This window comes from Danio rerio, chromosome 2 (assembly GCF_049306965.1).
Source record: "Danio rerio strain Tuebingen ecotype United States chromosome 2, GRCz12tu, whole genome shotgun sequence".
NCBI lineage: Eukaryota > Metazoa > Chordata > Actinopteri > Cypriniformes > Danionidae > Danio > Danio rerio.
Window position 1 is genome coordinate 56,496,808 of NC_133177.1, and position 17,266 is coordinate 56,514,073.

At 35.4% G+C, this 17,266-nt stretch overlaps 1 protein-coding gene across 2 annotated transcripts in view; it reads right to left on the reverse strand.

Annotated features, from left to right (window-relative positions):
• Positions 1–17,266, reverse strand: part of sirt6 (sirtuin 6) — a 65,959-nt gene that overhangs the window by 17,767 nt on the left and 30,926 nt on the right. For both annotated transcript variants that reach the window (XM_073915506.1, NM_001002071.1), the window contains exons 4-6: positions 10,637–10,696; positions 6,219–6,314; positions 2,551–2,631 (exon numbers count right to left, since the gene is read on the reverse strand). In XM_073915506.1, the coding sequence (XP_073771607.1) occupies positions 2,551–2,631; positions 6,219–6,314; positions 10,637–10,696 (237 nt within the window). The remainder of the gene's footprint in view (positions 1–2,550; positions 2,632–6,218; positions 6,315–10,636; positions 10,697–17,266) is intronic.

Below are 17,266 nucleotides of genomic sequence, written 5' to 3' on the forward strand. Positions count from 1 at the left end.
TTCCACTGCTGTTCATACTTCCCACGCGGCTCCTGAACGATCACTCTGTTCCACAAACTGAATGTTGTTTACTACTTTATTACCTGTTAGTCACGACCTGCAGGTTCTGTTCACTGAATGTCATGTGTCATTTTGCGGCCACCAATACATCATTATATGAAGACAGAATGATATTTTAGGGTGAATTGTACCTTATAAATACAGTATGTGACTCTTTCAACACCATTAGGAGGTATGCATGTCGCTGTGCAAAGTATGTAAATCCCTGTGAAGACTTTAAAACTTCGGCTATGTTTGACCCAGTATGCATGTCAAAAAGGGGACGAGTCTAAAGCTGTGTCTGATTTTGAGAGGATGGGCCATCCTCTATTTCAACTCCACTCATCTTGGTCTGCTAACATTACTGCTGCTGCAATCTGAACTCACGTGCGACAGCAGGTGGAATGTAGCTCACGTGCAAACAGCTCAACTAACAAGAGAGACGGACGTCATATCGTAATCAAATCGTCATAACGCCACGATGCATATTGAGACATTTTTGCATCGCAATAAATCATACAACGATAAATCGTTACACCCCTACTTTGGACTGTGGGGGAAACCGGAGCACCAAGAGGAAACCCACACCCCGCGAAGGCAGGGAGAACATGCAAACTCCACACAGAAACACCAACTGAGCCGAGGTTCGAACCAGCGCCCTAGCGACCTTCTTGCTGTGAGAGGACAGCACTACCTACTGCAACACTGCCTCGCCCCAGAAATGCAAATTGATTTAAATAATTTTGTCTCAGTGGCTAATTGTAGTCTTTAATATTATAGTAATATGCAAGTAATAGAGCTTCCAATGTAGATTACAGCATAGATTTGTTTCCTCTTAATTTTTTTAATAAAAAAAAAAAATTATTAATAAAAAATTGTTTTGGTTCTTTAACACATTTTGTTCAGGAACTCAGTTAAAAACACACACACACACACATACATATATGTATGTGTGTGTGTGTGTGTGTGTGTGTGTGTGTGTGTGTGTGTGTGTGTGTGTATATATACACATACATACATACACATACATACATACAGTTGAAGTCAGAATTATTAGCCCCCTTTTGATTTTTATTTTCTTTTTTTAAATATTTCCCAAATGATTTTTAACAGAGCAATGAAATTTTCACAGTATGTCTGATAATATTTTTTGTTCTGGAGAAAGTCTTATTTGTTTTATTTTAGCTAGAATAAAAGCAGTTATTACATTTTTAAAAAACATTTTTGGGACAAAATTATTAGCCCCTTTAAGCTATTTTTTTTTTTCCGATAATCTACAGAACAACCCATCATTATACAATAACTTGACTAATTACCCTAACCTGCCTAGTTCACCTTATTAACCTAGTTAAGCCTTTAAATGTCACTTTAAGCTGTATAGAAGTGTCTTGAAAAATATCTAGTAAAATATTATTTACTGTCATCATGGAAAAGATAAAATAAATCAGTTATTAGAAATAAGTTTTTAAAACTATTATGCTTAGAAATTAGCTAAAACAATCTTCCCAGAACAGAACAGAAATTTGGGGAAAAAATAAACAAGGGGCGCTAATAATTTTGACTTAAACTGTATATATCTATATATATATATTAGAGCTGGCTAAAATGAGAATCACAAATTTTTTTTTGCTTAAAATAAAGATCACGATTTTCTCACGATTCTATAGATGTAAAATAAAGGTATGGTAAAAACAAACATATGGCACAATAATAATATTAAGTGTAGGTCTACTGGTTTTTATAAATAATTCTATTCTATATTAATCTATTCTATACTAATCACACACACACACACACACACACACACACACACACACACACACACACGCACACACACACACACACGCACTCACACTCACACTCACACACACACACACACACACACACACACACACACACACACACACACACACACATATATATAAAGTCATTTTTGAGTACCAAATCCAATGTATTAAATTATCTTTAGTGTATATATTAACCCTAATAATCTGTTATTAAACACATTTTATCTCTTCCCAACAAGGAAAACCAGCAACAATCAAGAATGCATAATAATAAGCTGCCATGGCTTTGCAGCCAAAAAATGTCATTATAATGGAAGTCAATAGGGCAAACACAGCCACCAACATAACATAAGGATAGTAAAAAAAAATATTGCACAAGGGTTAATGGAAGCATTATTACTTAACTAAATGAAAACATTTGTCAAAAGAAATGAGTTCAAATGACATATATAGCTACCAACATATCTACCGAATGGTGAAATGTTTTAAAGGGTAAAAGTAATAGTAAACCCAGTATCTACACTTGAAATTGCTTGGCCTAAATCCCCCCATAAATCACAACACAAAGCAGTCAGCCTTACTTTAGTCTTGTAATTGTTGATTGCTTTGTTCTGACTGAGCAAGAATTGTTCTTGATTGGCTAAATATAACGGCCTTCAGCCTGTATTATCAGAGCAGATGTGTCTCACTCTGTCTCAGAGTCTAGATATTAATCTTCCTTTACCTGCTCGCCTCATCAGCTCTGTTCAGGTCTCTGTCGGGCAGAGAGTCCTCCCAGTCCAATATAGAGCTGATCAGCTTCCCTCTGCACAGAACACACAAACACACACACAAATACGCATGCATGCATTTTTAGGACATCACTCCAAGTTATCCACTCTAAAAAAATCGGCATATTAATGTTAGGATCCTGATCAGTTTTAATAATTTCTGCCATGTTCTGAGTAGTCACAAAAAAGTTGTTTTGCTATAAATAAAGGTTATATTCTGTAGAATAAATAGATAAATTAAACCATATTATTTTTTTTTTTACTAAAAAAAAAATAAATAAAAGCCTACAATTATTTAAATTAATTATGATTTATTTGGCAAATAAACATCTAACTGTCATTAATTTTAGGTACTAAATTACATATTGTGCATGTCTGTATATAAATAATAATATATAAATATTCCTAAAATATAATATATACACTACCGGTCAAAAGTTTGGGGTCAGTTTCTTTTAAATGATTTAAATAAAATTATTCTGTTTATCAAGGTGGCATTTATTAAATGTACAATGAAAAAGTTCCATTTTTAAATACCTTTTTAGCAAATATTTATTATTACTTATTGTATGTAGTTTCAAATGAAATTATTACTCCAGTCATTATTGCTTTTATTCATTCATTCATTAATTAATTCATTTTCTTTTAGACTTCTCGAGGCTCGAACCAGCAACCTTCTTGCTGTGAGGCGACAGCACTACCTACTGCGCCACTGCGTCACCATTATTCCTTTTATTACTATTAGTATTAATAATAATAATAATTAATATTAGAGGGATTTCTGAAGGATCATGTGACGCTGAAGACTGGAGTAATGAAGCTAAAAATTTATCTTTCAAATCTCTAGAATAAATTATTAAATTAAATGATAAACTACTTTTGAACAGTTATTTTATAGTGCAATAACATTTCACAGTTTTTACTGTATTTTTGATGAAATACATGCAGCCTTGGTGAGCAGGAGAAGCTTATTTTAAGACATTTAAAAGTCCTACTGACCCCAAATTTGGTAGTGTATATTTGCACATTAGCGATGTGCGAATCAGCTTAAACGGCTTCATACTAATCATCCACCCGCCCACACATATAATTTTATCTGAGATTATATATATATATATATATATATATATATATATATATATATATATATATATATATATATATATATATATATATATTTATATATATACATACATACACACACAGTTGAAGTCAGAATTATTAGCCCCACTGAATTATTAGCGCCCGTTTAATTTTTCCCCAATTTCTGTTTAATGGAGGGAAGATTGTTTAAGCACATTTCTAAGCATAATAGTTTTAAAAACCTATTTCTAATAACTGATTTATTTTATCTTTGCCATGATGACAGTAAATAATATTTTACTAGATATTTCTCAAGACACTTCTATACAGCTTAAAGTGACATTTAAAGGCTTAACTAGGTTAATAGGTGCACTAGGCAGGTTAGGGTAATTAGGCAAGTTATTGTATAATGATGGTTTGTTCTGTAGACTATCTAAAAAAAAAAAAATTGCTTAAAGGGGCTAATAATTTTGTCCCAAAAATGTTTTTTAAGAAATAAAAAAACATCTTTTATTCTAGCCGAAATAAAACAAATAAGACTTTCTCCAGAAGAAAAAAATATTATCAGACATACTGTGAAAATTTCCTTGCTCTGTTTAACATCATTTGGGAAATATTTAAAGAAGAGGAAAAAATTAAAATGGGGGCTAATAATTCTGACTTCAACTGTACACACATATACATATGTATGTATGTATGTATGTATGTGTGTGTGTGTGTGTGTGTGTGTATATATATATATCTCCTCATCTGACCTGCACCCAATCGTCACTTTATTTAAATCTAACTTTTTTTTTTTAAAGCAGAATGATAGGTCATCGTTCGTTATTAAAAGCAGATTCAGTAAGTTAATCTGCACTTTTCTGATAGTAAAATAATATGCTAATCGTAAACTTTTTTTAAATAAACATTTATTTATAAAAACAAAAGTTTGTCTTTAGATCACATTTTCTTAATTTTCAAATGGATACAGAAAATAAAAATAAGAACTTGTAGCCTTTACAGATACAGGAAAAAAAAACGGTGCCACTATAGCCTAAATGCCAGCTAGTATGGTATGCTTTTGATGTAGCACACACAAGATGATTCATATTTAAGGTACCGGTCTTGGGGCTTTCATATACATACAGTGCTAAACAGCCGTTGCATATTACATACACTTGATTCATCCTCGTAAACCACTTTGCTAAAACTCTCCCACATTTCACTTTTCTTTCTTTCTTATTGCTTTGTTTTTAATTGTCCTTATGTTTCTCTTGGATCACATTCGACTCCATTTCTGCTTTAACAAATGGACCTCCAACAAGCACATAATAATTATTATTATTTTTTAATTAGTGAGCAAATTAGGGCCTGTTTGCCTGATTAAACATGCATTAAAAAACATTTGTATTTTACAGAAAGTGTTTAAAAAATACAAAGCATATATCATTAATAATTAATCTCATTCACCCGCGACCTACCTGCAATTAAACATAATGTATCCTGTCCTCAGATATAACCGCCTTGTATATTTTCTTTTTATTTATAATTTTTTTCATTGACTATCGTTTAAATAATTTTTTATTTATCTTTTTTTTTTTGTTGAATTAATTTATCTGAGTGGTATGAACTGCAGTTTTGCTGCATGTATATTCTTTCTGTCTCCATCTCTCTCTCTCTCTCTGTCTGTACCGGCCCTGTCATTTTCACAGGTCCCGCCTACTTCGGAGCACTATTGGCTGACAGGACTGCCAATCCACTGTGTGACGACAACTTCTCTCTCAGCCAATCACGTTCGTTGCAGACCCCTTCAAATCGGAAGCGGCAACGGGGAGAGATCAGCTGTTGTTGTTGTTTTGAAGTTTTGTCTGTTTGGTGGTGTCCGTGTGCGTTTGTGGCTGTTACTGATGTGTACTTTGAGTGAGATTAACTGATGTTTACTTTGAGTGAGATTTGTTTGAGAGTTCTGGTGTGTGTTTTTACATCTCTAGCCCGCTATTGCTCCATTCAAAAACCTTCTGTGACTTTTGACAAGGCAGATCTGGTACAAAATAGTAAGTCACGTGACATATATATATTTGCACGCTGGATTATTGATGTATAGACACACTAGTTAGCGAAGTGTGCTAATATTGTATTTTAATTATTAGTTAGTATAAGTTCAGGGTGCTTTTGCGCTGAAGACTTTCTTTTTCATATTGTTATTTTCTTATTTAGTGGATTGGGGAGGAGATTAGGGGAATGTTTTTGTTATATTTATTTCTTTGATTTGCTAGCGCAAACTTCAGTTCCCTCTCCTGTTTGTCTTGGTTCTTTTCAACTTTGTCCTATTGTTTGTAAATATTGTAAATAATGTGAGAGCAATAAATCTTTTGCGGTGCTAATGTGTTGTTTGGTGTTTTCTCTTGCCATTCTTCATCATCAGTTTATACTTTGGTCATCTTTATGTTACTCCTTTTAATTCCCTAGACATTTTGCCATCAAAGATCGTAACACTGAGCATAAAATAATGATTAAGTATATATTTTACATTTATTATATCTGCTAAAAAAGTCACCTGCAGGATCGTAGTCCTCTGGAGCGCATGACGTCGCAGTATCTTCCAGTCGGCTTCAGTCCCATCACTCCGACCACCGTGTCCCGAACGTATTGCCTGAAAGAGCGCGAGGGCACAAGTGCTTATCTCAGTGACAGTGACAGAAGCGGCACGCGACCCGCAGCCACCCTTGATGAAGATCTGTGTGTGTGTGATCAATAAGCCAGAATTCACACGGGTGTTATCTGTCAGACGCAGAGCTATGATGCACATACACAATCAATACGCAACCTATTCAATGTCAAACACTAGAAAAAAAACCCAGAATCAATGCACTTTTGGAGAGTGTGCAAATGTGTGCAGCTTGAGGGCCGAGCGTCAAAGACCTTTCTGTTCTTTATTTACACATATTTCTCAGTCCAGACTTGGGGAAATTATAGATTTGTTGGATATGCTACAGGATTTATTGTTTACTTGAATCAAATAAACAGTTTTGAAGAACTTTACACAGATTTTAAAGGCACAGTATGCCATTTTGTCCACTAGAGGGCGAGTATTTACAACAAACAAAGGCATATTTTTTAACTTGGCGTTGTTGTGCTGATTGTTTTTCTCCTGTCTGACCATAAACTGTGAGAATAAGAAGCATGGCAAAGTTCCAGAACACAGCCATCAGTTGCGTAATCGTCACTGCCCAATGGTAGCTCACATCCAAAATTAACTTCTATAAAAAGTTTTCTTTGGTGAGCTCTCTCGAACTGCCCAATCTAACTCAAAAAGTACTTTGTTTGAGTTGGATTTTGTTTGAAATTAAGTCATTTCAGTTCTTTTTCGATTTTGTTTAAAGTTTGAAGTCTTTAGCATGAACACACATCACACACTCTGTCTCACTAGACAAATTTGCTTATTTCTCTGAATTTTAACATTTCTAGAAAACATTTGGGATAATGCAAGAACACAAAAAAAAAACAGCAAAATAAATACACAGTCATCTTAGCCATTAAGCAAAAATATGCTAAGAATATTTATTAATAATATTAATAATAATGATAATAATAATAACAACAACAACAACAAACTGGCCAAATTTTGATTATTTTTTTTAAGTCCTTGCAGTATCAAAAATATTTTCAAATATCCATATTTTTCAAATATCATTAGGAAGCAGGCCCGGATTGGCTAATTGGGAGGACTGGGAGAATTCCAGGTGGGCCAGTCGTTTTTTTGGCCCGTGACGGCCGGTGTCCTTAGCTGCTTGCACTCTCAGCAGTCGCACTTTTTTCATTTATTTACTTATTTGACCATAGCCTTACGTTACTCATTTTATTTATTTTCTCGCAGCACTGTGAGCAAAATGCAGTCTGCAGGTTAATGATGACGTATCTATCATTCCATCCCAAACAGCGGCACCTTTATAGTGAACAATTAATATTAATGAATATTACACCTGCTCAACGAAAATCAGATGTTTCACTACAATAATAAATCTCACATAACTTGATCAGAAATCTAAAATGGGGAGAAAACGATTAAGCCATCATTAGTAAGTAATACTGTGGTTAAAAGGTTTGCAGATAACAGTGCAATACTTTTATTTTATTCCAGACACTCTGGCATAACAGCGCCATTGTGGGCCAGTGGTCAGCACGCTGCGTGACGACGCCACCGACCCGAGTTCAAATCTGACCGGAGTAATTAAATTTTTTTATTTTTAGTGTTATGACATATAATACTGTTTGGGTTACTTATGTAGGTGTACATATTTTATTTTTTGTGTGACCACTGTTACTAAGGACTGGGTATCTATAAAGAATTTAGCACAGAATATATATTCAGATAATGCACTGAGGTGGGCCAGTCTAAGACTTTAAACTCCAGGGCTGAAAAGGAGTCCCACTCCGACCCTGTTTGACAGTTATAATTTCCAGTATCGTGACAACACTAGCAAGGTGCATTTTGGTTGCATACTCATCGAAAATTTAATCCATGCGACCTCTAAATATATTTTTGAGCATTTGAGCAATATACATGTATAAAATTGTTGCCGTGCGACTGAATTTCATTGCAAAATGTTCACCGCATGCGCAGATTTAGGAGACATTCACACAGAATGTGTCTTTGAACCTGAAAAGTGAAAGACAGCGCTCTGGAATAGTTTAAAACTGTTGTCTTGTCAACGTTCTGCAGTAAACAAAGCCCAAAATGCTTGTCCCGCCCTCAAGCTATTCTGATTGGCCCACTGCTCTAGAACTGATTGCGAATGGATTGGTTAACATCAGCTGCAAATCACTCAGTCAATGCCTTTTGCTTTCAAATGACAGGGAGCGACCAACACGAAAACAAAGCACTGAAGATGAGGTAATGAAAAGTGCACTGAAAGATTTTGTTTTAGAAACCATCTACAATTTGTTACAAACAATGGCACATCTGATTAGTGATGACCATTTAGATTAGGTTATAGTCCACTATGAAAACTGAAGCTAACTGTATGAACTAAACTAAAGCATTAACTGTAAAGCCTGTGGGAGTTTGCAGGTAAGAGTTTTTGCTACATCTAATACACATTTTAAGCATGAGAGGATCTTTTTAATCCTTTATTTAATTGTCAGGATGCTGTCAGACGTGCAAGTAGCAGCTATATGTAAAATTTAACATTGTGCACACCATCGCAAAAGGATTTGAATTCAGTGAGATTAAACTAAAATACTGCAGCTCATGAAAACACTGGTGTTGCTAAGGCCGCATTTACACTGCACTGTTCAAGTAACTAGATTCTGATTTTCTTCTCCCATGTGGCACAGATCGGATATGGCCCATGTACGTGTAAGCAGGAACAAATCACATGGATTCCGATTTACTCAGATGAGATTCAGGCTTTGTTCATATGTGGAAATTTATCCGATATGAATCGGATCTGTGTTCTCGTGTCTGCAGCGTAAGCAGGTAGATTGAATTTTCACCTATCAATGCGAGTCGACCGTAATTAAAAACCATAGCGAATGACATAAAGTCAGACGCTTTCAATTCAGAACAGACTTCAGCTGAGTCCCAAACCTTAAATCTCAAACACGAGGACTTAAACAGCTTTTATATTGTCATATAGCACATGTATTTAAGCATGTTAATAAGAGCGAGAGAGTGCAATGTCCGACATGTAACCAATATAAACTAATATAAAACTAGTGCATAAATCATGCCATGGACATTACATTAGGATGCCTAAATGTTTAAAAAAGCCTATATATATATATATATATATATATATATATATATATATATATATATATATATATATATATATATATATATATATATATATATATATTTTTTATATATATATTTATATATATATATATATATATATATATATATATATATATATATATATATATACATACACACACACACACACACACACACACACACACACACACACACACACATATATATATACATATATACATACATACATACATACATATATTTGTCCAAGAAGATGGACAAATGAGATCCTTTCTGTCATAAACTATAGTGAAACAGCTTGTCAAAAGCTGTGAACAGATTAAATACAGGAATAGAGAAAAGAGCACTCTTTAATTATCAGCTGTTAGTCCGCGCCCGCTCTTTTTTTCCTGATCATTGTGCCTTTGCAGTGTAAATGCAGACAACTGGATACGAGTCACTTTTAAAAGAGGATGTAAGCAGGTCATCAAACAAAATCGGATACAGTCACAAAATCAGAACTGACCATCAAGATCTGCAGTGTAAATGCAGCCTAAGACGACATCATGTCCAGCAGTGCATAGAGGGCCAGATTTTTTGGTTGTTAGTTTGGATTAGTGTTGATATTTAAATTGCAATAAATCTGATAATATAAAACTTAGTTAGTAGTAAACTTACTTAATACTTATTGAAATTTTGGTGAGTGTGACTAAATTTGTAAAATTAGGAGCACCAGTGCTACCATGCAAAAAGCTTAATTTTAAGCCCTTACTAGTTCCTACTGTTTATTTAGTTTGAAAAATAGTGTATAACAATAAGATAACAACAAAAAGACTCATAGTGTTCAACTGATGATTATATGATTGTTGTGGGTTGTTATTTATTGTTATGGAATGCTATTTATAATTTATTGTGATGGATTGTATTTTTATAATTGATGTAGAGTGGAGTTACAATTGTATCATATTGTTTTATTTTGCTTTGCTTATTAAATTGTTGCTATTAATTTATTTTTATTTTTTGTTTATGCCTAAGATTAAGCCTAAAGTTTAAAAACAGCGAGTGTGTCAATGTCTGGCCCCATTTGCTCATATTGTGTATTTTCTCTGCCCCAGTAACACATCCCTGGATATCTTCTGCTTGTAAATCAGTGTTGTTTCTGACTGGATGTGTTCAGGCGGACTTCATTAATAAATTCAGACAGATCGATTACATACTTGCCACACTTCTCACATTCTTCAACAAACATGTTCCCATGCAGCTCCGACAATCGATCCCTGAAACATACAGAGAGAAATAAACAAAGAACACGAGCATGAGAAACGAAGCAAAAATCTATAACAAGAGAAGTGAGTGAATGATGAAACAATCAATATGCAATATGCACAGTAATGCGCGCAAACAACTGTGGGTCTCATTCACAATCCATATACTTTATTATTACATCATTCATGATCACTTTTAAAATATTGTTACATTTTTTGTTTAATTCTAAATTCTTCCTTTGGTCATATCTATTTAATATATATTTTTTGTTTTAGTTATTTTTAATACTTCTAAAATGGAGTATGAGTAAATGATGCAGTCATTTTTATACACTCACCGGCCACTTTATTAGGTACAACTTACTAGTACTGGGTTGGAAAAATTTTGCCTTCAGTACTGACTTAATCCTTCGTGGCATAGATTGAACAAGGTACTGGAAATATTCCTCAGAATTTTTGGTCTGAGATGATTCAACCTTTATGATATGGTGCGTTATCCTGCTGGAAGTAGACATCAGAAGATGGGTACTCTGTGGTCATAAAGGGGTGGACATGGTCAGCAACAATACTCAGGTAGGCTGTGGTGTTGACAAAAGGCTCAATTGGTACTAATGGGCCCAAATTGTGCCAAGAAAATATCCCCCACACCATTACACTGCCACCACCAGCCTGATCGGTTGTCACAAGGCAGGATGGATCCATGATTTCATGTTGTTGACGACAAATTCTGACCGTACCATCTGAATGTTGCAGCAGAAATCGAGACTCAGACCAGGCAATGTTTCTACAACCTTCTATTGTCCAATTTTGGTGAGCCTGTGCAAATTGTAGCCTCAGTTTCCTGTTCTTTGTTGCTAGGAGTAGCAACATGATTTTATTTTCAGTTTGAAGCCTTTAGCATGAATGCACAGCACACACTCCATCTCACTAGATAAAAAAAAGTAAAAAAAAAAATGCTTATTTCTCTGAATTTTAACATTACTAGAAACATTTGGGACAATGCAAGAACACAAGTCAGCAAAATATATACACTGTCAGCGTAGCCATTAAGATAAAATGGGCTAAGCGTGTTTTATTATTATTGTTATTAATAATAATATTAATAATAATAAAAACACCAAAAACAACAACAAACTGGCCACATTTTTATAATTTTTTTTTCCAAAAAAGTTCTTGCAGTATTGACAATTATATCGAATATCGATACTTTTCAAAGTATCGTATTGAAGTAAGAGTTTCCAGTATCGTGACAACACTAGTTTCTACTGTGTATTTAGTTTGAAAAATAGTATATGAGAATAAGATAAGAACGAAAAGACAGAATCATGGTGTTCATTTGTTGATTATTGTCGTTGGACAATCTTCTATTGTCCAATTTTGGTGAGCCTGTGTGAATTGTAGCCTCCGTTTCTTGTTCTTAGCTGACAGGAGTGGCAGCCGGTGTGGTCATCTGCTTCTGTAGCCTATCTGCCTCAAGGTTGGATGTGTTGTGTGTTCAGAGATGCTCTTTTGCAGACCTCGGTTGTAACGAGTGCTTTTTTGAGTTACTGTTGCCTTTCTATCAGCTGAGCCAGTCTGGCCATTCTCCTCTGACCTCTGGCATCAACAAGACATTTGTGCCCACAGAACTGCCGCTCACTGGATATTTTCTCTTTTTCAGACCATTCTCTGTAAACCCTAGAGATGGTTGTGCATGAAAATCAGAGTAGATCAGCAGCTTCTGAAATACTCAGCCCAGCCCGTCTGGCATAAACAACCATTCCATGTTCAAAGTCACTTAAATCCCCTTTCTTCCCCATTCTGATGCTCGGTTTGAACTGCAGCAGATCGCCTTGACCATGTCTACATGCCTAGATGCATTGTGTTGCTGCCATGTGATTGGCTGAATAGAAATTTGCATTAACTAGCAGCTGGACAGGTGTACCTAATAAAGTGGCCTGTGAGGGTATAATTTGTACCATATACATATATATTTCAAATATCAATATAAATCAACTTTATCAAATGTATGCATGCACGTGTGCATTTGTTTATACATAATATAAATAAACAGTACACACACACACACACACACACACACACACACACACACACACACACTCACACACACTCACACACACACACACACACACACACACACACACACACACACACACACACACACACACACACACACACACACACACACACACACACACACACACACACACACACACTTTATGCCAAAGAAACTTTTTATTTTGGTTGCGATTAATCGCTGTTCATCTTAGACCAGCAGTTTTTTTTTTTTCTTCAAATAATTTAACAACAATATTTGGATTGTTCTCATATAATTTTAGTTTTAATAAATATAGTATGTCAGCTTAAATGAATGAAAATTACAAAAGGACCATTTTCACATAGCTGGGCTTCTCAGCAGAAGAAGCCGTCATAGTTGGGTGAAGTTAGAGTGAAGAGAATGGGAAAAAGCAATGATGGTGTCATCAAGTCATTCAGAAAAAGTTTATATATATATATATATATATAAAAACAACAACAACATCAAATTCACTGTCCTTGGCCCCATAGACCTTACATTAGTAACATCTTACATAAGCACATAATTTGTTGTAAAGATGATATAATACAAAGTATAGCTTTATAAATATATTATTTATATATATATATATATATATATATATATATATATATATATATATATATATATATATATATATATAATAGATAAAAACTTAAGGACTTATGATGCTATTAAATGCATCATAACAGTCTTGTGAAAAGAGACCATGCTAAAAGTCAAACTTTAAAAAGAACAGTTTGAATTTTATTAAAAAGTTTACTTCATATAAATGACCAAAACTTCATGATTTATTTACAATTACAACGCAAGATGACAGAGGGCTTTTAATTAAGCGTCCTTGAATGAAACTAGCAATTCATCATGTCAATATGCTAAATTCAACATTAACCGCTTAAACTTGTCTGCCCAGAACAAGACGCCCTGATTACATTGGCATATGGGAGGGGAAATTAGAAGAGCTAATCAACACGGCACGTCAGACATCACACGGAGGACAGAGGCCAAAACTTTAATCAAACCGCTCCGAGATGTACGGGAACTGTCTGTCAATCAGAAACATTTTAGGAAACTATAGTTAGTCTAGAAAAGAGCCGCATGACTAAATTATAAGAGGAGAGTTTATTATGAGAAGATTAAATTATTATAAGAAGATTGAACAAAAACTTGTGAAGGATAGGCAAATTAAAGGCAATTTTGTGTACAATCCAAATTCCAAAAAAGTTGGGACACTGTACAAATTGTGGATAAAAAAAGGATAATTTACAAAGCTTGTAAGCTTATATTTTATTTACAATAGAATATAGATAACATATCAAATGCTATAAGTAAGACATTTAAAAATTTTAGCTCATTATTGGCTCATTTTGGATTTCAAGACAGCTACACTTTCCAAAAATGTTGGAACAGGTAGTAATACCAGGTTAGAAAAGTCTAATGTACATGTAAGGAACAACTGGACAGCAACTTTTTCCACTACTAAGGTCAATTGGCAACATAATTGGGTATACAAAGAGCCCCTCAGAGTAGCAGAGTCTCTAATGCCGAGTTCAGACTGCATGATTTTAGCCCCAATTTTGACTCGCCGACAGGTTTTGAGAAATCGCCGACAAATGGCTGAAATCACAGGCAAATCGGTGCTCGTGCCACGTGAGTGACAATCACATAGTATGAACTATGAAAGACGCGATCTGAGAGAATCGCCAATGAGTCGCTGATGCCTGTGAGATATTTGGCAGGCTAAAAATCTGGAGCTGTCGACGATTCAAATCATGCCGTGTAAAATGAGTTTTGACTGAAAATAATAGCGGCGATCACCTACAGCAAATGAGAGAGCAGCATTCACTTGTGTGTGTGTGTGTGTGTGTGTGTGTGTGTGTACCTGCAGGCCAGCGGGAGGTTGAGGGTAAAGTTAAAAGCGCTCAATTTTGGTTTATTTGGACCCAAGAAATGGAGGAAAAACTAGTGGAGGTTTGACAGGAGCACCCGTGTCTGTTTGTCGTTTCGTACAGAAAGTCAAAAAAGAAAGTTGAGCAGAAATTGCTAATTCCCTCCAAACCTAGGTGAGCAAATAAGTACATGTTCTACCCCAATAAAGGCTTCTTTCTAGTTGTGTAGTTAATAACAAAATATATACTACATGTTTTTGGTTGTGAGACGTAGTTTGGATGAAGTTGTCGCGATTCTTGGTATTGTAAAGTCAAGCGATGTGAAAGCCCCTGTCGCCGAACTATCTTGCTGTGTAAACAAAGCAGCGACAAAACGCTAGCCCAGATAGTCAGGCAGTGTGAAAACATCTGTGACACGACTAGGGTTGTCACAATATACCGGTATGACGGTCTACCACGATTTGAACGTGCACGATTATCATACCATGAACAATTGCCGCCCGCGGCTAAAAATAAGTATAGCTCTTAAATGTTTAATAACTTTTGATCCGCTGATCCGATTCATACAATTCAAAAATTGGCATAAAGAAGAGAGACTCAGCTTTCCAGTGCTGTATCACATAACATTCGCGGACTTTCAGAGGCTCCGGAATCAGTGCGGTTACGTCATCAAAATTTGACAACGCTGATTTGACAAAGAAACGCTCGTCACTGTGTCTCCGGACAAACCAGACATGATACATTGATGCATTGTCCCTCCTCCATGCCCAGATTGGTTCAAACTCGCTATATCACAACCAATAAGCATAGGTTTCGCTTTTGTTTGTGGACCAACATGAGCTTTTTGAACAACACGGAATGAGAGATAGGCTGTACATTTATGCGCGGCTAAATAAAACGCAAAAAAAAAAGTTTTGCATGAAATAATTCTCATACTACACTTTTGCATGCACAGCAGCACAGAAACATGACAAAACAGTGACACAGCAAAGACGAACTGCTGCTCTTGCTGTTTTCAAAAGACGCAAATGAAGGTGCAGCTGTTTGTCTGCATTGCAGACAACCATATCCAAATCCATATCCACAGACAACCATATCCATGCTGGCACATAAAACCTAAGGATGTTCCATATTGAATCTAGTTTCGTTATGTAACTATTTATAGTATAGTAAATATTTATATCTATTTTTTTACTGAGGATTTGCACCATGTTTATTTGGACTTTGACACATTATTTATTATTTTCTTATTTTTTTATTTGTTCATTGTAAGTGGTGTTGTTTATAGTAACTGAAAATATATTATTTGGAAAAAGTAAAATTTGCTTCACTGTTCTATTATTTTGTAACATTTGTAACATACCGTATACCGCGAAACCGTCAAACCGTGGTATTGTTTTAGACGATTATCATACCGTAAAAAATTCATACCGTTACAACCCTAGACACGACTATTTTGAAAATCATGCAGTCTGAACTCCGCATTAGAGGTCAAGATGAACAGATGATCACCAATGTATCCAATGCTGCACCAAAAAAAAGTGAAGCAATATCAGAAAGGAGTTTCTCACCGAAAAAATAGAAAGAGTTGAAGTTATCACCATCTGCAGTGCATAATATCATCCAAAGATTCAGAGAATCTGAAACAATCTCTGTGCCTAAGGGTCAAGGCTGAAAGACCATACTGGATGCCCATGATCTTTGGGCCCATGGACGGCACTGCATGACAAACAGAAATGGAAATCACAATATGGGTTCAGGACTACTTTCAGAAATCTTCGGTGAACACAATCCACCGTGCCATTCACTGTTGCCAGCTTAAATAGGTAAAAAAATAAGCCATGTTTAAACATGATCCAGAAGCGCAGGCGTTTTCTCTACGGTTCAGGTTGGTGGTGGTGGTGTAATGGTGTGGGGGATATTTTCTTGGCAGACTTTTAGCCCATTAGTACCAATTGAGCATTGTGTCAACACCACAGCCTACCTAAGTATTGTTGCTGACCATGTCAATCCCTTTATGACCACAGTGTTCTGATGGCTACATCCAGCAGGATAACGCACCATGTCATAAAGCGTGAATCATCTCAGACTTGTTTCTTGAACATGACAATGAGTTCACAATACTCAAATGGCCGCCACAGTCACCAGATCCTCAATCCAATAGAGCACCTTTGGGATATGGTGGAACGGGAGATTCACATCATGGATGTGCAGCCGACAAATCAGCAGCAACTGCATGATGCTATCATGTCAATATGGAGCAAAATCTGAGGAATATTTCCAGTACCTTGTTGAATCTATGCTACAAAGGATTAAAACAGTTCTGAAGGTAAAAGGGGGTCCAACCCGGTACTAGTAAGGTGTACCTAATAAAGTGGCCGGTCAGTTCGGTCATGTTCTATACTGAATAAAATATTGAAATTGGGAACTTCCACATCATTTCATTAAGATTTTATTCACCATTTGTACTGTGTCTCAACCTTTTTTGGAATCAGCTTTGTACATCCGCGAAGGTTAATGTACAATGTAGGTTAATCATTAATGTAGGATTAGAGTTGACCAGCACCACAGTTCAGAACATGCGATTTGTGGAGTCGTTGCAAAATTGAACCAAAA